General features: G+C 32.4%; 1 protein-coding gene across 6 annotated transcripts in view; it reads left to right on the forward strand.

Moving 5' to 3' along the window:
• Nucleotides 1-24,439, forward strand: part of LOC127738212 (acyl-coenzyme A amino acid N-acyltransferase 1-like) — an 84,353-nt gene that overhangs the window by 25,810 nt on the left and 34,104 nt on the right. For 3 of the 6 annotated variants that reach the window (XM_052249382.1, XM_052249385.1, XM_052249386.1), the window contains 3 exons: nt 13,298-13,388; nt 13,597-13,816; nt 16,023-16,297. The exons of 1 other annotated variant lie outside the window; for it this stretch is intronic. In XM_052249382.1, the coding sequence (XP_052105342.1) occupies nt 13,298-13,388; nt 13,597-13,816; nt 16,023-16,159 (448 nt within the window). In that variant the 3' untranslated portion in view covers nt 16,160-16,297. Of the gene's footprint in view, nt 1-13,297; nt 13,389-13,596; nt 13,817-16,022; nt 16,298-24,439 lie in introns of those variants that run through there. 2 more of the 6 variants (XM_052249387.1, XM_052249384.1) reach the window with 1 other exon arrangement.

The raw sequence follows: 24,439 nt of genomic DNA on the forward strand, positions 1-24,439 counted from the left end.
TGGATTAAGGTTGTGAGGTCGTTGATACAAATCAGAATTTAAAAAACTGAATGGGTCTGTGAATACCCATGCCACATCAAACTTTAAAGACCAAAATGCTGCAAAGCACCTGTCCTACCTCGATGCCAAATATGTTGTTGTCCCCGTAGATATTGCCCCAACAACATCATTTTTGTGTGTAAATAACATTACATAAACTGCTTGATAAATGAATTAGGTATTGACAATTCACTTGGAAACTCAAAATGTACCCCCACGACACTTACCACGGAGGAAATCCTGGATAATCATAGGTCTGTTCTTTGTTCCTTAGGAATTTCTACCAAAGATGAAGAACTGGTTCTTCCATCACTGTATTGGATACCCAAACTACATAAGTGTCCTTACAAACAACGTTGTATTGCTGGGTCTTCCAAGTGCTCCATGAAACCTTTTTCTAAATTATTAACATCAATTTTATCAGCAATCAAAGCCGGGCTTCAAAGTTATTGTGAAACTACCTATTCTAGAGGTGGCGTGAATCAGATGTGGATACTAAAAAATTCCGAAGATCTTTTACCAACGATCTAAGACTCTTTCATCTTGCAAAAGTATTAAAACATTTGACTTTTCCCCATTCCAAAATTAAAGACAAATTGAAAGAGTTGGTCCTGCTTTGTTTCATAAAAAAAGAATAACCAACGTAAACGATACACTTAGGGAGGAATACATCGTACTTTGTAAAGAATCGCTTTGATTCAAACACCAAATTCTCTGAAACTGACATTATAACGATGCTTGATTTCTTGATTGACAACATATTTGTTTCGTTTGGAGGACGTGTTTTTCAACAAACAATCGGCATTTAAGTGGAAACCAACTGTGCTCCTCGTCTTGCCGACTTGTTCCTTTTTCCATATGAGGCTGACTTCATACAGGAACTTCTTAGGAAGAAAAAAAAAGAAGTTAGCAGTATCCTTTAAATTTACTTTCTGCTATATAGATGATGTTCTCTCACTAAATAACTCAAAATTTGGTGACTTCGTTGAATTCATCTATCCTATCGAACTTGAGATAAAAGATACAACAGATACAATTAAGTCTGCCTCATATCTTGACTTACATCTCGAAATTGACAAGTTCAAAACAAAACTTTACGACAAAAGAGATGATTTCAGCTTCCCAATTGTTAACTTTCCATTTCTATGTAGCAACATTCCAGCAGCGCCTGCATATGGAGTATATATCTCCCAGTTGATACGATATTCCAGGGCTTGTATTTTCTATCATAATTTCCTTGATAGAGGGTTGCTTCTCTCATGGAAGCTATTAAACCAAGAATCCCTTCGTAAATTTTATGGACGCCATCACGAGTTGGTTGACCGTTATGGAATATCCGTTTCACAGATGATAGCGGATATGTTCCAATTGTCGTAACTACAATCCCGTCCCCTTTTCCCCGAATTAAACTTATTACCGGGTTTGTACTAACATGAGCAACACGACGGGTGCCACGTATGGAGCCGGATCTGCTTACCTTTCCGGAGCACATGAAATCGACCCCAGTTTTTGGTGGGGATCGTGTTGCACCGTCTGTATTTTTCTATGTCGTGTTTTGTGTACTGTTGTTTGTCTGTTTGTCTTTTTCTTGTTTAGCCATGGCGTTGTCTGTTTATTTTTGACCTATGAGTTTGAATTTCCCTTTATCGTTTGATCATTTAATTTCACATTCAAATCTATTGATGATGTTCTTTCCATCAACAATCCAAACTTTTCTGACTGGGTTCCATTAAAGGGGCATTAGCTACGAGATATACAAAAAATAAAGTATGATTTTTTTTTTGTTCAATCATTAATGAAAGCGAAAAAGTGAAATAATAATTAATTTTTAGCAGCCAGTTTGGTTCAATTGTGTCCAAATAAGCTTAGAAATATTGCTGGTGAATTATTCACTTGCAAGTGGATAATTTGACCTCACTAAATCCGTATTCATGTGACTTTCAATTTAACCCCTTAGCTGGAGATGGGTTCCGCATGTTTTCAGCTATTAAAAGGAAAAGAATGTCAACATTGAATTGTGAAACAAGGATGAACCATTTGGTTGACTGATTCGATCCATAAAATGTCATTCTTATACAGGTAAAAACGATGATAAACACTTTTTAACCTACAATATGAAATCAAACAGACCTAGACAAATCTAATTACACGTGGTTTCTATCTATTTATATTTATGTTTATATAGGGATATATGACCGTCGTCAGTTTTCGGAGGTCATCTCGATGGTAAATTAGATGACGTCTAGACAAAAATACACATGAAATGTTGATATATATTATCGAGTACATGCATTGTTAATTGTTTATTTTAGATTTTTTGTAATTTAGATATACGTTTTAGTATGTCATAAATCAAATATGAGACTTTGAGTCAAATCGGTGAACATGAATTTGACAGCTAATGCCCCTTTAATATATCCTCCAGAACTAGAAATTAAGAAACAACAGACACGGCTTCCTACGCCTCATTTTTAGACTTATACCTCGAATTTGACATAAGCGGTCATCTCAGTACCAGAATCTATGACAAACGAGACGATTTTAATTTTGAAATTATCAATTTCCCCCACCTTAGTAGCAATTTACCAACTTCACCTGCATATGGGATATACATTTCCCAACTCATTCGGTATTCAAGAGCTTGCAGCTGCTACTCAGACTTTATAATAAGTATCTGAGCAGAAAGTTGATGAACCAATGTCAAAGAACGTCTCGTCCTTTTTGTAAAAATGTTCATCGGAAGATACCAAGACCTTGTTGATAAATATTCCGTATCAACTTCACAAATTATACATGATAGTCTTGAAGTATACATTCTAGGTACTGACGTTGTTTATCATATTAATTATGTGTTATAGTGTACTTTTATTTGTCTTTGTAAATTATTTCCCAAACTGTTTAGTCCATTTTTAGTAATATCCCTTTGGCGTGGCTCGGTACTTATACATCCCGTCATTGTGTTATTGTGCTATCGTCAATTTTCTATTCTTACCTTTCATTTTTGCTTATGTGCTTTGTCTATATAGAAATAAGAAGATGTGGTATGAGTGCCAATGAGACAACTCTCCATCCAAGTCACAATGTGTAAAAAGTAAACAGTTATAGGTCAAAGAACGGCCTTCAACACGGAGCCTTGGCTCACATCGAACAGCAAGCTATAAAGGGCCCCAAAATGACTAGTTTAAACAATTCAAACAGGAAAACAAACGGTCTAATCTATATAAAAAAGGAGAAACGAGAAACACTTATGCACCACATCAACAAACGACAACCACTGAACAACAGGCTTCTGACTTAGGACAGGTGCATACAAGTGCAGCGAATTTAAGCGTTTTAACAGGCGCCAACCTTCACCCTAACCTCAAACAGTGGTGTACATTACAACATAAAAAGACACACTATAAAATATCAATTGAAATTGCTTAACTCGATCAAAAAGACATATTGAAACAAAAACAAGTAAACATACACTGAACGAATAAATTTGATCTATGACACAATATAAATGAATAATAATATTAATAAAAAAGATGTAAAACATTGTCAGAAAGACAACTATAACCTGGGACAAAATGGCGTTAAATAAAATAACGTACACAGGTAAATTTGAATATAATAATTTTGTTGTTAGGAGTATGGAAATATTTTTGACAAAATAAATAAATTTGTTGTTCACAGTACGAGTACAGAAGTGAAAATTTATCGTCATACTAAATACTTATCAAAGGTGATACATATTAAAAATAGTGAGACGAGATATAACACAAAATAAGTAAACATTGAATAACAAAAAGGAATTACAAATTGTGTCAAGAGGTTAAATTACACGAAAGTACGATTTGAGAGTATTCGCAGTTTACTGAAAGCTAGTTAAAAACCAAAAACAATTAATAATAAAAAATCATGCATCAGAGACTAAAATCAGTTGAAACACATCTCAGGGATTTAGTGTTTTAACGCCATGAACAGTCAAAGAAGACATGACTTGTGCAATGCCAAAATAAAATTATCGACAGGCAGTAGGATAGTTAGGAATTAACCTTAAAATAAATATGTATAATGTTATATATAGTTAAAGCAATCTCTTAATAGAAAATAAACGTGGATGTATATTTATACATCCCAGAAAAACCTTTCGAAAAAAATACAAATTTAGTTATGTTTTAATTTGTTGATGACAAAATCGATTTTAGTGCCATTGTAAACAATATTCAAAGATCTTATTACAACATTAATAAGATAACCTTTACTAATAAGTTTGTTTAAAGGTTCGATGAATTTACACGGACCACATAGTGATTTCCGCGCTTTTAGTACAATATTACCGTAAAATTTAGGATGTGAAATACCGTTTTTAATAAGTTTTCTACAGGTACAGCCAAAATTTATTAATCAAATCTTTGTATTTATGAAAGAATTTAGTAAATGTCTTAAGTAATTTATGGTAACGAAATCCCTGACTTAATAATTTACCAGTGATGCATTGATTACGTTCGTTAAAATCTATGACATCACTACACACACGGGCATAACGAACGAGTTGGGATATATAAACACCGTATGATGGAGCCAAAGGAACATCGCCGTCTAAAAAAGGAAAATTAACAATAAGGAATGAAAAATCGTCTCTTTTGACGTAAATTTTTGTATGGAGTTTCCCTTTAGAAATTGAAATGTCTGCCATTTGGTTTTTCTTTGTTGACTTTATAACACAATGTTGATTGCTGTACCCTTTTTTTTTGACTTTTTTACCTATTATGTCTGTTTTTTGTTTCACACATTGTTGTCAATATAACGGAATTTTATGCGACTGTCATACAAGTTAGAGGTTTAACTCGGTATAAAACCAGGTTTAGTCCACTATTTCCTACATAAGGAAATGCCTGTACCAAGTCAGGAATATGACAGTTGTTTTTCATTCGTTTGATGTGTATGAGCTTTTGATTTTTGCCGTTTGAAAACGGGCTTTACGTTTTGAATTTTCCTTGGAGGTCGGTATTTTTTTTTAATTTTACTTTTTGGTATCTTTCGCCTCTCTCTTACATTAGCTGATCCATCAAAGATAAAGAAATGCAACAGTAGTATACTGCTGTTCAAAAGTCATAAATCGATTGAGAGAAAAAAAATCCGGGTTACAAACTAAAACCGATGGAAAAACACCAACTATAAGAGTAAAACAACGGAACAACAGAGACACTGAAGTGCAACAAAAACAAATGCCAACATACATAGAAACGAACTGTTTGAAACAACTGCCATATTCCTGACTTGGTACAGGACATTTAAAGAAAAAATGGTGGGTTAAACCTGGTTTTATGGCTAGCCAAACCTCCCGCTCATATGGCAATGTTAAAAAATATCGCTAAAATGACAACACTACGTGACAGAAATACAGCACAAACAAACGCAAGAACACTCAGCACAGAGAAACGCACAAATAAATAATATAATAGTCGTTACAACATGTAAACCGCAGAATAACAACGAACATCTTCTATTAACGACAGCACAGGACATCACAAACAGTGACGTATTTTTGTAACGAATATATAATCTTGAAATTCATACAATTATTTTCACAATACTAGTCCAAACAATTATCATGACTATGACGGTATTGACGCGCGTCTGTTACAAAATTTCAATCCTGGTATCTATGATGAGTTTTTTTTATTGAAATGTTATTTTGAATAAATGCTGTGACGACGTCATAATTATTTGGACTAACACAATACTTTATCCATGGAAAATGGAAATTAACTCGACTATACTGACAAATAAGACATATGTGAAATGTACCAAAAATACAGAATTCAAACCACAAACGATAAGACATAGCACAATATCCAATCATAACAGAAACATCATAAATAAATACATGAATGTTGAATGTATAAATACCGAGACACGTCGTATATGAATGCAAATTCACACTCGGCAAAACAGTCATATTCGGGACATAGATGTTAAACCACAATCTAAGAAGTGGTAAACATGTCATTAGTTAATTTAGACACAGACACATCGTATAGATCAACCAATTCGTGATGGTGTCCATAAAATTTACGGAGTGTCATTTTTAATCTTTCCTCTTCATAACTCTGTTGATGCAGTTTCTGCGTAAGGAGCACACTCCTGTATATGAAGTCCGTATAGTGTGAACATACACGATCATAACGTATCAATTGAGATATGTAAACACCATACGACGGAGCAGAGTGTATGTTACTGCTGAGAAATGGGAAATTGATAATTGGGAAGTTGAAATCATCCCGTTTGTCATAGATTTTAGTAGAACAGGTACAAACAGACATATGGGACATCAGCTGATCCATCATAGTCCATTTACACACAGAAACGTATGGCATCAGCTGATCTATCGTAGTCCAGTTACAAACAGAAATTTATGTCATCAGCTGATCCGTCATAGTCCAGTTACAAACAGACATTTATGGCATCAGCTCATCTATCATAGTCCAGTTACAAACAGACATTTGGGGCATCAGCTGATCTAATATAGTCCAGTTTTTTAAACAGACATTTATGGCATCAGCTGATCTATCATAGTCCAGTTACAAACAGACATTTATGGCATCATCTGATCCATCATAGTACAGGTACAAACAGACATATGTTACATCAGCTGATCCATCATAGTACAGGTACAAACAGACATATAAGACATCAGCTGAACCATCATATTATATGTACAAATAGACATGTGACTTAAACTGAAACATTCTAGTCCAGGTACAAACAGACATATTTATTTGGCATCAATATGAATGAAATGCAGGTCCTTTGTCTACCCTACACTTATAAGAATCTGAATAGCATGAACTCCAAACCATCGAAATCATTTAGACACAAAATAAGCTTATAACTATTATTTCAGGTTAGGGTGAAGGTTGGCGCCTTTTAAAACGTTTAAACCCGCTGTATTTGTTTGAACCTGTCCTAAGTCAGGAACCTGTTGTTCAGTGGTTGTCGTTTGTTGATGTGGTTCATAAGTGTTCTCGTTTCTCGTTTTTTATATAGATTAGACCGTTTTTTTTCCTGTTTGAATGGTTTTACACTAGTCATTTTTGGGGCCCTTTATAGCTTGCTGTTCGGTGTGAGCCAAGGCTTCGTGTTGAAGGCCGTACTTTGACCTATAATGGTTTACTTTTACAAATTGAGACTTGAATGGAGAGTTGTCTCATTGGCACTCATACCACATCTTCTTATATCTATTATAAGTTTAAACTCAGGGAATTGTCTTAAAAACCATATGAATTTTATGTTCACAGGAATTAGCTATATTCTTTTTCCAATTGCTATGTTCGTTTGTCAGCCCAGGTCAGTTTTATACGCGCATCTGGCGTATAAATATGAATGGCTAGTCTCCTTTTTTTTCCTTGGTTTATATTTTATTTGAAACTTACATTTGTAAGAGATACATAAAGTACCGGTACTTTTCAGTACACAATATAAATTATTTTTTTCTGCAACTAAATTGTACAAGTTTTCATATTTGCCTTCTTTATTTGTCAATATTTCGTAATGTTGGAGAAGTTCATTTTTAAAAATTTGAAACACATTGATTTGTTTTGTTTTCTGCTCGGATATATAATATGTTTTATATATAGTAAAAAGGTATAATTGTTAGAAAATCGTTAATATTGTAATAATTTGTATCGTTTATCTTGTATCCATACATAAGTGATGCATGTGATATTATATGATGTCCTATTTTAAGTTTATCTAGTACTAGTTTTATTTAATCCCAAAATAATTTCAGATATTTGCAGGTCAAAAAGTAATGTTCATAATCTTCAATGACATTACATATGTTGCATAAAGGAGTTTTAGGTATTTTCCAAGAGAAAAGCAATTGTTTAAAAATAAAGTACAACATTTGTTCTCTTTTTCTTGTATTGTGATCTAAATTAAGCAGTCTGTCCCATTTTTGAAATCCTATTGCCTTCTAATAATATCTATTTAAAAGGGAGATGTAAATGTCTATGGAGGAAAATATTTTTATTGATACCATTTTTCCTTTTCTATCTTGAAATTTAAATTCGGAGTCGGTAGCAACTTTTGTTTTAATTGATTCTTCCTTTGTTAGCTCTTGAAACCACTGTTTTGGTATTGCTTTCATCAATTTAGAATATTCCGAAAATCAATTAGCTTGGCAACATAGTTTATCTAAAATCATATTTTGATTAATTTTTCCTTTATCATCAATTATGTCATTTACAAATTAAATTTTACTGTTTATCCATTTTTTGAAAATAAGACATTTACTATTTAATTTGATATGTTTATTGGCCCTTATAAGTTGCTGTCTAATATATTTATATGATAGTCGGTCTGGTTCTTTTTCAGAGTTTGAATCCTTTAAGTAAAATTCTGGAACAATTTCTTTTAGTTTATTAATCGAATTCATTTTAAATATAAGGAATTCTTGTCCAAATTTGTCCAAGTAGAAATTTGGTAAGACTTTCCAATTGGGTGATTGGTTTTCGTTATCAATGAGTCTTTTTACCCAATTAATATTTGTGGATTCTTTATATTTATCTATATCTATCATTTTAAGCCCGCCAGCATGATAATTTTTACTTATAATAACTCTTTTAACTTTTTCTGGTTTATTGTTCCATATAAAACTATATATTATTTTTTTTAAATTTTGCGAGGTATTCTTTATCAATGTCTGTTACTGATGCAACATAAGTGATATTCGGAAGGATTAATGATTTAACAAGAGTTATTTTTCCTAACATAGTTAATTTTCTTTTATTCCAGGCTTTGATTATTTTTTTCAGATTTTTCGTATTGTCGTTGTAAGTTTAATTTTTTTCACTCATTTTTATTAAGTCCAAACTATATTCCTAATACTTTTATCGGTTCTTGTGTCCACTTAATGTTTTCAACCTTATCTTTACAGGACTTTAAATTTCCGAGCCATATCCCTTCTGTTTTATTTCGATTAAGCTTTAGGCCTGAAAGTGATCCGAAATTTTCGATAATGTTCAAAGTTAATGAAACTTCTTGTTTTGAATTTAAAATTAAAGTGGTGTCATCTGCAAGCTGGCTTAACTTTAGAGTATGGGTTTTATAATCTAGTTTAATTTGAAAACCTTTAAATTTTTTATCTTGTCTTAATCTACAGGCTAAAATTGCAACAGCAATAATGAAATTTATAGAACTCGCGGGACACCCTTGACGGATCCAGCACTCAATGCTGAAGGGTCTTGAAATCCACCCATTATTTAATATGCAACCCTTTATATATGTATATAAAGTATTTATCCACTTCATTAAAGATTTCTGAAAGCCAAATTTCTTTAATGAACAATACATAAATTCTCATTCTAACGAGTCAAATGCCTTTGAAAAATCTAAAGAAAGGATTGCCCCATCTACGTTGAATTTTTTTGAATAGTCTATAATATTTTTGATTTGTCTAATATTAAACCCAATATATCTGATTTTTATATACCCGTTTTGATCACTGTGAATAATTTTATGCAATACTGGTTTAAGTCTTTGTGCACGAGAGTATGCTATAATTTTCTGTATCTACATTTAATAAAGTAATTGGTCTATAATTGTCTAAATTTAATGGGTCATTTTTCTTGTAAATAAAGGTAATTAATCCTAGTTTCTGTGAATTTGTCTATTCTTTTTTCTCATAGCAATGATTAAAGACATCTACGGAAAAATATTGTAAGTTGGACCAAAAAGATCTATAAAATTCAATTGGAAGACCATCAATACCCTATGTTTTGTTAAGTTTCATTTTTAAGACAGATTTTGTACATTCCTCTATTGCCAGCTTTCCATCAATTTCATTACTTTCGTGTGTAGTTAGTTTGCAGTTTATTTTTGTATGTTCAATATAATTCTCCATTTCTCCTAAATCTGGCTTAGTTGAAGTATATAAGTTTACATAATAATTCCTCCCCGTTTCTAATATTTTACCTTGATCTTCAGTTATTTCCCCTTCACTGTCCCTAATAGCAGTAATATTTTTCCTTGTCTATCTAGATTTCTCTAATCCCAAAAAAATATTTTGTATTTTTTCGCCTTTTTCTATCCATTTAACTCTTGATCTTATTTGTGCCCCTTTTATTTTATCAGAATATAGAGTTTGTAGCGTTTCTTCGGTTTTCTTTATTGAATTTATTATATTCGGCAAATTATTTTTCTTTTCATCAAGGTTGTTATCATAAATTGCATTCAAAAGTTTTAGTTCTTGTTCTAATTTTTCAATCTCATCTCTTTTATGTTTAACTTTAATTTTGCAATGTTCAATTGTTGTCTCCTTTACCTCTATTTTAAACAGATCCCACACGATTGCTAAGCTTTTTCGATTTCTCAATTTTTCATATTTATCTATTAAAGTGTTTATTTTCATTTTGTAATGTATGATTCGTCTTTAAGAATACTATTGTTTTATTTGAAATATCCCTTTCATTTTTCCCCCTGACAATGATTAATTTTAAGTGAAATCGCTAAATGGTCTGTATATTGAATTGTAGCGGGTCTTATATCAGCGTGGAGTACCCTAGTTCTAACGTCTTGACTAACGAGAATATAATCAATTCTACTAGCTTCTTCATTATTTTTTCTTCTCCATGTATATTGTGATTTATTTGGATTTATTACTCTCCAAATGTCTGTAACTTTTAGTTTCTTTATCAAAGTTTTCAGCCCATTTGTCTGATTTTTTATTTTTTGTTTATCTTTTCTACTACTTTTTCTATCCTTTATATTAAGCGTCTCATTCATATCTCCCCCTATAATAATTATACCAAGACTATATTTTTCAATGACGCTTAAAGCTTTTTTAAAGAATATATTTCTATCTTTACATGTGTTTGGGGCGTAAAGGTTTACAAAAGTAAATATATTTTTTATCAATTTCTATGTTGATTAAAATAATTCTTCCCTCTTGATCTACATACTTGTCAATAATTTTATGTTTAATTGTTTTTTTTTAATGTAAATCGAAACACCTCTTGATTGTGTACTTCCAAAACTATGATATAACTCTCCCTTGAATTCTTTGTCTATAGAATTATCCAAAAAATACGTTTCTTGTAAAAATATAATATTACATTTCTGTTGTCTCATCCATTCTTTTAGTGTAATTCTTGTTTTCATATTTTCTTAACCCCTGACAATTAAAGGACATATATGTAATAGATTAAGTTACATCTTGGTTATGCCCCACAAAGGGCATTATGTTTTTCGGTCTGTGCGTCCGTTCGTCCGTCCGTCCGTCTGTCCCGCTTCAGGATAAAGTTTTTGGTCAAGGTAGTTTTTGATAAAGTTGAATTCTAATCAACTTGAAACTTAGTACACATGTTCCCTATGATATGATCTTTCTAATTTTAATGCCAAATTAGAGTTTTGACCCCAATTTCACGGTCCACTGAACATAGAAAATGATAGTGCGAGTGGGGCATCCGTGTACTATGGACACATTCTTGTTTTAAATTATTCGATGATAAATAGAAATTATAAATAAAACATGCAGGTATTTACAACTATAGAGTTTAGAGACAACATGAAAAACACATGCAAGATAAAAAGGTATAAATAGATCAAACTGATTTGTTAATTTACATTCGTTACACAGGTGAGTGGAGATAACGATGTGTATAATTTGCATATCTACATAAATAGCCGAGTGTTGTAGTACATTGTCAATATGTTTATAGAGATAGAAAAAGCACCTTGCAAAATTCTTTAATTTTACTTTCAGATATATTGATGATGTCCTATCACTGAATAACCCATATTTCAGTCAGTACTTGCATCTCATATATCCCAGTGAACTTGAAATTAAGGATACTACTGATACAAGAAGGACTGCTTCATACTTTGATCTTTTCCTCAATATTGACACAGATGGACGACTTCACACTAAAATCTATGACAAACGGGATGATTTCAACTTCCCAATTACCAATTTCCCATTTCTCAGCAGTAACATACCCTCTGCTCCGTCGTATGGTGTTTACATATCTCATTTGATACATTATGCTCGTGTATGTTCACACTATACTGACTTCGTATACAGGAGTGTGCTCCTTACGGTGAAACTGCTCCAACAGAGTTATGAGGAGGAAAGATTAAAAATGACACTCCGTAAATTTTATGGACACCATCACGGTCGAATTGGTTGATCTATACAATGTGTCTGTGTCTAAACTAACTAATGACATTTTTACCACTTCTTAGATTGTGGTTTAACATCTAAGTCGTCTGTCTGCTTAGTACCGAACGTGACCTATTCCCGAATATGACTGTTATACCGAGTGTGAATTTGCATTGCTATACGACGTGTCTCTGTATTTTGTACATCCAACATTCATGTATTTATTTTTGATGTTTCTATTATGGTTTCTGTTGGATAATGTGTTATGTCTTATCGCTTGTAGTCCTAATAATTATTAAATAGCCTTTCAATACCATCATTGTCATGAAAATTTTTTGGACTAGTATTGTGAAAATAATTGTATAAAGTTCGAGATTGCATGTTCGTTACGCAAGTGCGTCACTGTTTGTGATGTCCTGTGGTGTCTGTCGTTCATGGAAGATGTTCGCTGTTGTTCTGCGGCTTGCATGTTGTGTCGACTATTATATATATTTTGTGCGTTTCTCTGTGATGAGTGTTTTTGCTGCATTTCTGTCACGTAGAGTTGTCATTTTAGCGATATATTTTTTTAATTTGCCATGTAAGCGGGAGGTTTGGCTAGCCATAAAACCAGGTTTCAACCCACCATTTTTTCTTTAAATGTCCTGTACCAAGTCAGGAAATCGCAGTTGTTATCAAATAGTTCGTTTCTATGTATACTGGCGTTTGTTTTTGTTGCACTTCAGTGTTCCTGTTGTTCCTTTGTTTTCCTCTTATAGTTGATGTGTTTCCCTCGGTTTTAGTTTGTAACCCGGATTTGTTTTCTCTCAATCGATTTATGACTTTTGAACACCGGTATACTACTGTTGCCTTTATTTATAAACTTTTCTATACATTAAAATACATCAAAACAAAAATAAGTTATTACATATTCATGTTTAACAATACTAGTCATTTCATATATGGCTAGTTTTCTTGTACAATTTAATTTCCCTTTATAATGAGGTTAAACCTTTCATTCACTATGTATCCTAGATTTAGAATACAGTATTTACATTAAATACTTTGTTTATTAGAACCTGTTTATTATTTCATTTTCTTATTAGTTGTGATATTCTTTCTTTTAAGGTCAGATTTTTCAAGATTTGAATTTACAGATGAAGGTGTTCATTTGTGGGATGCTTTGAATTCAAATTTCAAACCTGACAATGTTTTAAATGTGAGATGTACTTTTCTTAATGGTACTGTATTTTATAGAAATTGGCTTTGGGTACTTGAGATAAACTTTAAATTTACAGTTTAGTAAAGTTAGTTTAGAACATGTAAAAGGCAAAAGTTTTCAATACAATAATTCAGTATTTACAAAACAATAAACCAAATTTAAAAAAATGTTTTGCCATGTATTTTCTAAAAGATCATTTCTGTAGAAACTACTTTTGTTGAAGACCTGGGAATCAGATGTGCAGATTTTATACATTATCGGAGATGATGACAAGTCAGCAGATCCAGACTATGCTAATGTGGTGTATAAATGCTATCCTGATAACCAAAAACATAAATTGACTATCAAAAAATATCCTAAAGCAGGACATCTTATTGAACCAGCCTATTTACCAGTTTGTAGATCTTCCTTTGACAAAGTTTCTGGTGAGAGCATTAATACAAAACGGAAATTGTAAAATTACAATTTTAGAAAGTTAAGTATTCATTTATCTTCATTACTCAAAGTGAATGTCCATTCTGAAAACACCAGAGATATTCAAAAATAAACATTGCTTTCATGAAACAAACAAGATTGTTTAATTAATTTAGTATACAAATTATGTTTGATAAATACATATTGTATGGACACATGTCTGTTGTTAAAGACCATATATTGACCTCTGGATGTCTTTAGGTGGTTTTGTCTCGTTTAAGTGCTATGCTATTGACATTTACCCCATATCTCCTTTCATTTATATCAATTTAGGGGGAAATTCCATTTCGACTTGGAAAGGATATTATTTTTCTTAATACTTCAGAGCAATCAAATTTTCTTTAATTATTGATGCAAAGCAAGCAAATTATAATAAACTTGGACAATCGTAAAAGTTGAAATGTTATTTTTTTTTTTAAAAAAGGGATAGAGAAAAAAGCTGTATATTTTATTTTTACTTGAGGCTTTTGGTGATTGATTATATGGTATTATAGAGCTAAACGCTTTACCCACACTGATGGTTATTGCACCATTTTTACATACCTAATGTTATTCCACCAATCAAGTTTTGAAGGGGAGGGTTGAGTTGAGATATGAAAAAAACTACCCCCTCCACACACACATACATACTGACTATCATATGTAAGCCAGGAGCCCTATTTCCAATTGGTTGTAATTTCTTTCTTATTTGCTTATTTGAATGTTCTTTTTATAAATAATATAAATAAGAAGATGTGGTATGAGTGCCAATGAGACAACTCTCCATCCAAGTCACAATGTGTAAAAAGTAAACAATTATAGGTAAAAGTACGGCCTTCAACACGGAGTCTTGGCTCACATCGAACAGCAAGCTATAAAGGGCCTCAAAAAGACTAGTGTAAAACAATTCAAACAGGAAAAACCAACTGTCTAATTTATATAAAAAAAACGAGAAACACTTATGAACCACACCAACAAACGACAACCACTGAAAAACAGGATCCTGACTTAGAACAGGTGCATAAAAATGCAGCGGGTTTAAACGTTTTAACAGGCGCCAACCTTCACCCTAACCTGAAACAGTGGTATAACATTACAACATAAAAAGACACAATAAAAAATCAATTGAAATGGCTTAACTCGATCAAAAAGACAATACACAAAATCAAGTAAATATACACTGAAAGAATAAAAGAGGGACGAAAGATACCAGAGGGACAGTCAAACTCATAGATCGAAAACAAACTGACAACGTCATGGCCAAAAATAAAAAGACAAACAGACAAAATATAGTAGAGATGACACAACATAGAAAACTAAAGACTAAGCAACACGAACCCCACCAAAAACTGGGGGTGATCTCAGGTGCTCCGGAAGGGTAAGCAGATCCTGCTCCACATGTGGCACATAAGTTTCATCTATGACACAATATAAATCAAAAAGATGTTTTGATGTCAGAAAGACAGCTTTGACCTAGGACAAAATGATGTTAAATAAAGTAATGTACACAGGTAAATTTAAATATAATAATTTTGTTGTTAGGAGTACAGAAACATTTTTTACAAAATAAATTTGTTATTCATAGGACGAGTACAGAAGTGAACATTTTTTCGTCATACTAAATACTTATCAAAGGTGGTACATATTAAAAATAGAAAGACGAGATACAACACAAAATAAGTAAACATTGAATAACAGAAATGCATTACAAATTGTGTCAACAGGTCAAATTAATACGAAAGTACGATTTGAGAGTACTCGCAGTTACTGAAAGCTAGTTAAAAGCCAAAAAACAATTAATGATAAAAAATCATGCATCAGAGACTAAAATCAATTAAACACATCCCAGGCAGGGATTTAGTGTTTTAACGCCATGGACTGTTTATTGTTTATATCCTTTCGTTTTTTCAAAATCTTTTTAAGAGAATATAGAACTAGAGTAGCTGAGTGCAGCCATGTTTTTATTGCTAGTGTGGTTCTATCTTTAGTTTTCTTGTGTAATATATTGTGAACAGTTGTGCTTTTCTTTTAGCTGTGGTATTGTCAAAATTTCTTCGTCTTACCATTTTTGATTGCTCTTTGTTATCTTACTTTTTATCATTCTATGAATACTACAAGTTTTTGATATTCTTTAAATGTCTTTTTCTATTTGCATAAAAGTTTTTATATATTTTTTAGGTATGGTGTTTGTATGGGGAGGGATAAAGGAAGATCATGCTAGAGCACAAGAAGATTCCTGGAAATCTATCTTGAATTTCTTCAAAAGTACATTGTTAACTAACAAAACAGGGAGTAGTTTTTCAAGTCAGTTGTGACACACAGACCTATATGACTAGTGTATAGTATTCATATAGAAAATGATACTTTTATTATTCAGTATTCTCATAAAGGAGATTTAGCAAGCATTACTTATATAAAATTGCATACTAGTAAATGAATAAAGTAATGACATATTATTTTTTATACATTGTTATTTGGAACACAACAAAGTTTTATTTAAGAATTTCCTGAGAACTACAAGACTGAAGGTACTCGATCATTTGTTTGAGGGTAACTATATACCTGACATTTAAGCTGCAGATTCAATTTTTTCTCACGAAAATTCTCATGGTAGTTGTAAACACTCATACTCAGTATTATCTATTAACTTGATGGGTACCTGAGAAATGCGATTATGGGTAGACGAATTTATATGTGTATGTTATCATTCGTAAAACCGTCTGTACATCTTATAATACATATAACAAATAACAGTAGTCACAAAAATTGCTGGGCAGTACAACATATCACCAACACTCAAATCCCGTGAAGAAACAATCTGATTGAAATACACATACAGATCCTGCATCCACGCATCAATTACAAGGCTTTGTATTTAAGCAAAGCTTTGACGCTTTTTTTAATCAGATAGCTGACGAAAAATAGACGGACAAACAACAACTATCAACACATGGTCCATATTATCATGAGCCTGACCAAGTATAGTTGAATGGGTTGACATTCTTATGTGTAAGTGTTAGTGTTATTAAGTTTGAATGAACTTAACCCATATATTCATTTATATTTTTCTGAAGCTGACAATATAAATAACACACCGATAATTACATGTCACATCAATTCACATTAATCTGTTTAAATAATGAATTTAAATTATTATTTAAACCTTTACTAAATACACTAATTAATTAATATACTATTGATATGTCAGTATAACTTTATTTATGAAGCACATTAATCATGAAGAATATTTCACAGAAGGGACCGTGCTGCACGCAATTGGTGCTATATGACTTGATTATCAATTTTCGTTTGTCAAATAAGTTTTTTACACTAAATCTCTTTTTCAAGTTTTTTCGTTGACAGGTTTGCATTGAATGTGATTATCACATCTTGATAACGTAACCTTTAAAGAATGTTGTATAACCATGGGGTGTTCAGCTAGATGAATGGTGTCAACAAGCAAGTGGAAATCATGAGGAAATAGTAATGTCTTCTCTGAAGATATTAAAAAGAGAAGCGAAAGATACCAAAGAGACATTCAAACTCATAAGCCAAAAACAAACTGACAACGCCATGGCAGAAAAAAAAGAAAAAGACCAAAAGATAAACAACAGTATACAAAACACCACATAGAAAACTGAAGACTGAGCAACACGAACGGGCTATCAAAAAAACGGGGGTGATCTCAGGTGTTCCGGAATGGTAAGCAGATCCTGCTCCACATGTGACACCCGTCTTGTTGATCATGTAAGTACAAATCCGTGATGGCGCACATAAAATTGTCAAAGGAATGATTTCAACTTCACCTCTGGAACTTTTGGTTTGATAGCTTTCCTGTGAGCAGCAACCCTGTATCAATGAAATCTTGATAGGAAACGCAAACCCTAGATCAATCTTTCTAAGTCTTCGCGTCATTGTTGTGACCTAGGAAGCCGTTTAGATATCTTATTTTGATTTGGGTATCTATCATAACCTGAATAAATGCAATGTTTGTGATGTTGTCCACTATGAAAGGAGGCCTGTTTTTTGTACTTTATATTGTAGTTGCAATTAATATATCTAACCGTTTCTTCAAATTCCTGCCAATCCTTTTTTGGAAAGATTATAACTATTGTTCCAAGTATTTCCTAAGGCACCGGCCTCCCAAGCAAGTAGTAGCACAGGTAAGCTACTAAATTTACAAAACGTATACACACTGAAATACAGTTCCCTATAATTATCATGTCTGTGTACATATGCACATATGAATTGTGAAAATTTGGGTTATATCTTTGTAGCAGGTCATTCAAGCATGTATGTCTTTAAGTTTTGTCAGTTTGCAGGCTATTTTTGTTATTTTTATCAGGTAAGAGTAATGATACAATACCAGTATGATTGACAGCTGCCATGATCACCAAACAATCAGAGATAAGGTGGGGCATTAATTACAATGTCCCACCTCCTTAAATGCAATCATATTGACCAAATTACTAATCAACCTCAATCTTGCATAATTAAACAGACCCTTCATTATACATCTCAATACACAAATACTAAACCTCATTATTGAATAAACAAATATAAGATGTTCGATATATAGGAACGAAAGATTCATGCATTGCCTATTACTTTTGATCTACACACTTTATAAAGTGATTTTATAAATTATGTCTGAAAGCTAAATGATTAAGGATTATTTTAAGATCTTTTTTTTTCAAAAGAAAAGGCAAAATATAAAATCTTCTTATAGAAAAAAAAAGATATTCAAGTGTACAGGAAGTGTATTTTTGCAATTAAGAATGAATGCTAATGTCAATGAAATAAGTTTTTTTCTGTTTATGTTGAATAAGTACATTTTCAATGCACTTTTCCAGAAAATATTACTGTAAATTATAAATTGAATTAAAATACCCTCAAACTGGTAATCTTCAGTGTCATATAATCATGATACATGTAATTGTTTTCAAAATCAATAAGCAATTCTTAGAGGAGAAAAATAGTATACCTAAGTTTCAACCTACAAAATACCCCCAAAACAACCTTTTCTATTATTTTTTGGAGACAATAAAGGTCTTAGTTCTTTCAAGTTTATTTGTTTGTTATGTATCTTACAAGGATAATTGATAAACTTTATTGGAAAAATCTTTATTTGGTGAAAAAAATGAAAACAACACGTTTTGAATTTAATGCGTCCGAAGTGCTTTTCTGGAACATGTATTACGGAACATTATTTGGTTAAGATATGAAATTGCAATTTAAACGACATTGTTGTACAAACTAAGGGTTCCGCTATCATTGATTCACACTTAGCTCATTTTATCTACTAAAAAAATGCTTATCTTTCTAAAGACATACAGTTAATGCAATTGTCTGCAATAGTGCTGTATTAATGTTCTTTTTTTGTCCACACCGTATCTAAATATGATTTGAAAATATTTAAACTACTCTTCCAATCTTTCCATTAGTGATTTCCATCACTTTGATTATATTTAATCATTCTTCAGCAGCGGGTAATGTAATAATCTATTTTGAAACTGATGAAAAATTGACCAAATTTTGTGGATAGCTTGATAGTCATGAATATCACAGTTGTTTTCCATTCGTTTCGTTGATTGATATAATCAGACGTTTGGTTTTGTCAGGTTTTATTGATTTCCACAGGTTTAATTTACCTTTGGATTTCGGTATTTTTGTTCATACTTTTTATGCACCAAAGTTTGGTTAACATCAAACACCAAAGATAGTTGTTGAAACATATAGTGATATCTAAACCACATTGAAGGCATCAAAAGACCTATCGCTCTATTCGTTAGTGCTCTCGTGATGATGTATTCATTCCATTGTTAGATTTTGTTATTTATGTTATGCCCCTGTTGGTGATCTAGTAAAAGCCCTTCACCTGCTGTGCCCTCTCAAATTCAGGAACTTATAATCATTGACTTTCCCCTTTTTTTTGTATGAACGTTCCTGATGAAGGTAGATACAAAAAGCGCTTCGGACACAGCAAATTTATAATATGCTATTTTTTCAACTGCATAAGTAATTTGATCGGGTTGGATGATCTGACTATATCATGTGAAAGGAAAACTAAACAGTGTGCCTTTTCATTTTCTTCTTTTTTGCTCAACCTTTGAAGTAGCGAAAATATTTTATGTGGATATCATTTACATATATTGATTTAATTTAGGTTTTATTAAATACCTAAATTATTAAAAGATATCTAAAATCTGGCTTCCTTTGTGACAAAAATTACTTGCTGACTTACAGTTCGAGAGGAGGCATTACAGTGGTTATCACTTGCTTGTTGCACCACATATCTATTTGAACACGCATTGTTATCCCATATTCCTTAAGACGGTTAAACTATCAAAATTGGATAATTCGTCATAAAAAAATAATAATAATGTCAACGATAAGATTCGAGAAAAAAGGGTGTATGTTAAACATCCCATTAGACGAATGAAAAGTTAACTATATGATTTCGGCTCATGGTGAAGATGTGAACTTTTGATCGGAAAACAGCGGATCTATCATTTTAAATGTTTCAGAGAGGAGTGACTCCATATTTGTATTTAAAGGAGTCATAGAACTAATTAATAAAACCTATAATAACATATTTTTAGAGGGCTAACACCAAGTTAACTTGCCAATTTTTGGATAAACCGATATGTTACTTTCCTGATTCGGTGTGACGTAAACCTTTAAGGACAAGGCAGAATACTAACAAACAAATTAAATAGCTTAAATGTAATATTAAGAAATCAAATCAACAGTTTGCATCAAATGATTTTAATGTTGATCAGGCACTTAGTACGTCGGACTAGAATATTGTATCAATAAAAAATATCAAATGTCACTTATCTATGAAATATATAATCCAACTATAATTATCACTAAGTGTAACTGCCTGTAATGAACTGTACTGTTTACTTGAAGGTTCCGATTTCCTTTTTATATGTGAACTGGTCGGATCCATTGACAGATCTTTCGGTGGATCACTTGGGCTCCGATTGAACTGATTGTGTTAGCAACAGGAAACGCCACAATTCCCCTTTTCCAGGATTTCTTATTCCAGTAAAACGGTATCATAAACGAATATGATCCAACATGGAATGATATAAAATCTACACTAGTGGTTAATCACATCGTTCTATCTATAGATATTCTATATTTATTTCTATCGTAACATAAAGTAAAAAAAAGTGATATCACGAGCGGAGAATATTGCAAATGTTTGATTTTAAATCAAATGCCGGAAAATTTCTTTACTATCATATCCAAATCTCAATAATTTCATTTATGCACCTTTTTCCTTGTTCGGGAATTTCTGTTCGGTCCTATTCTATTTAAAAAAATCCTCTGAATTCAAGTCTCTGGTAACGTTTTCGGTAAGGTTTTTGATTTTTATCCCATTATTATAAATGCCCGTGATATACTGTTAAATATGTCGTATATCTTTGTCCTTCTCCTGAACATGACAAACAGTTCACTCTTCCAGGGATCCCGAGTCAAAATTACCATAGACATCGATATTTTGAAATAAATCTTCGCCTAATGTATGAAGTTTTACACCTCAAACATTAACATTGGATATGCAGCACAAAATTCACAAAAATTAATAAAATTGAGAATGGATACGGGAAATGTGTCAAAGAAACAACAACCCGTCCAAAGAGCAGAAAACAGCCAAAGGCCACCAATGGGTCTTCAACACAGCGAGAAAATCCCGCACCCGGAGGCGGACTTTAGCTGGCCCCTTAACAATAATGTATACTAGTTCATCGAAAATGGACCTCACACTAAACTCCGAAACATATAGATGAACCAAAACTACAAGACTAACAAATGTTCATTACAGCCGTTCCTAATTTTTCAGCGTTTTCAACAGTGAATCTACTCGGCTAAGCACAGGTCTCCAATCCGGCATTAAACTATAGTAGCTATCTTCTGTGATAAATGTTCTCCTGAATCCGGTTTCAACTTTCCAAGTTATAGCGGACCCCTCAATCATTCCGTCAATCATCATTCTTGAATTTCCTTTCAGTCTAGCGTTCACTGTTACATTATATTGCCTTTCGTTCGTCTGTATACGTCTAGATACGCTTCCTTCACATTATAGTGCACAAAACGAAGTTCCAGTTTCTGCAAGTTCGTAATATTACTTTCGGGTAAACCATGCACATAAGCTTCTGATTGACCTCTTAAGGTAGCAAGAAAAGCAAGCCGTTTTTTCTCTTCTGTCCAGCTGTTCAGTCTAGCAATGTTTTCATGATACCGTAAAAAGTCAGAACATACATCTTGAGTAGTCCAATTAAATATTCCTTTCACATTAATTTCGGACTGCTGAGTTGATTTTAATCCGTCTTTACCTAAAAATTGTAAAATTTATTTACATGACCCTTCTGGCTCGAATGGTAATTTCTTCTGCACTGGTCTTTTTCCTAAAAAGACTTTTCTGGAGGAAAAAATCCTTGCATTCGTATTCTGCACAGCACTAAGTCCATACACCGTATCCTTGCGTGTTAATTTTCCTCTGAAATTTTTACAGTCACTGTCAGCAAAAATAGAATACTACTAAACACGGTTGTACAAATCACTACACAGTTTACTTTTAACCAGCACACAAACTTGTGCCACGAATTCGTATTTATACCGGTAATTCCACTTATTAACACACTAACAAACACCACACACCTAGTTCATTTATTGAAAAATCATGTCCATCCAATTAATGTGGCTCACCCAAATAAGGATCCCAGGTAGAAAATTTTTATTTTCACATATTTTGTAGATCTTTTTATGCTGCATCCAAAGATGCAAAGAAAAAGGGTCACCAGGCTCGTTTTTTCCTCAAAACGGAGCGAAATGAGCAATTTTGACCCTTTTTCAAGCATTTCCAGCCTTTCAACAATAAGCGCTTCATCAAATTCAGAGACTTTGAGAACTAAGTCAGTATGATTATCATGTGTAAAAACATTAGAATTCTAAATTTAAACGTTTTCCCTGGTTGTCTTAGACTTAAAAGTCCTTTTATTTGTAGATTTATGTCCAAATTATGCCATTTTCTAATTTCAGTTTAAGGCAAAAAAAAAAGGTTAAATCGATTTTTAGTAAAATTTCCCCGGTGATTTTTTTTTAAAAACGGATATGTCAAAGTTATGGACATTTGTTTTACCCTCTGCACCATATGGTCTGATTTCAATACACTCCATTAATTACTTTTTTTGTGAATTCTCTATTGATTGCTTTAATAAAATAATGTGTGCAATTATATGAATGGACGATATCTGAATATTAATTTGTTTAACGTATGATTATTTGTAATTACAAAGCGAAATTTAGATTATTTTGGTGAAATACGATAATTTTGTCAGGCGCGAGTTGTTTCCCTTTAATTTGGCGCCAAAATCGGACAACAGATATTTCAGGGTCGCCACACACCTATGATGAATTCGACCATGTACGTGAAAAACAGACATAGTGGCGAATATACAAAGCTGAAGGTAGAGTTATTGCATATAAAACATAGATTTTATTATTCAGGCAGCCAAATATTATTATTATCACGAAAAATACAAATAGGGGGATTGTCTCAAAATACTCGTTGCTCCAGAAAATATCTGCGGCTGAAAACTTCCATGGGTTGAAACATGAATAATGTTTGCCTAACGTATTCTAGATGTCTTTTTCTAGTTTTAAATGGTATATTCGTAATGACTGGCTATCCTTCTGTGAACATGTAACCTGGTGGTAAAAGAATTTGTGCCAAAAAGTGGAATATGATTGTTGAATTTGTTGGCGAGAATATTAATGGCCTAATGTAAATGGGAACCCCTACAGTATAAGGCAATATATTTTATTAGTTGTTTGGTCATGATCATTAATTGTCAACAGTTACTCCCTCCAAGGATTTGTTATTTACAAATCTTTGCCCCCTCCCCCCTCTTTTGGTAAAACTTCATCAGGTCCAAGGTATAAACATAGAACTCATCTAATTTACCTAATATTAGTAACACATACATATTAGTTTGAGGTTAATCTTCCAAACTCACAACAAGTCCATATTTATTTTGCTCAATATATGAAATACAAAATTTGTGAATCCTATATCCCAAACAGGGTGTTATACCCATTTGGGTGACTTGGCCTGTCCTATTTACAGTAAGAACTTATCAAAAGCATACACTTAATATATACATTATAAATATGTACACCTAAATAAAACATTAAACTTTAAGGTTAATGAATTGCAACAATACAAAGATTTTTCAGTTTCCATTCTAAAACAACTTTTAAAAAGATAATTTGAAAGAAAAAACAATCTACTAAATAATGCCTCCTCTTAAAAGATGAATGATCAGGCCAAATAAAAAATTGTAGTTCCTGTTACATCCAAATAAAATTTGAAATTTGACATTGAAAATTGGATTCTTTTAAATGTACATTACTACAAGTAACCTCAATATTGGTTGATGAGGAGTACAAATATGGATTCAGTATTTGACAGAGAAATTACTTGTCCCTGGCAGCAAAACAGCCTGGCCTCAGAAGTATTTATTCTGGACCACCTGTTCTGGACATGTTTAGAGGTGTTTGATGGATGAAAATCACTAAAA

The sequence above is a fragment of the Mytilus californianus genome, unplaced genomic scaffold (assembly GCF_021869535.1).
Source record: "Mytilus californianus isolate M0D057914Y unplaced genomic scaffold, xbMytCali1.0.p SCAF_4, whole genome shotgun sequence".
Taxonomy (NCBI): domain Eukaryota; kingdom Metazoa; phylum Mollusca; class Bivalvia; order Mytilida; family Mytilidae; genus Mytilus; species Mytilus californianus.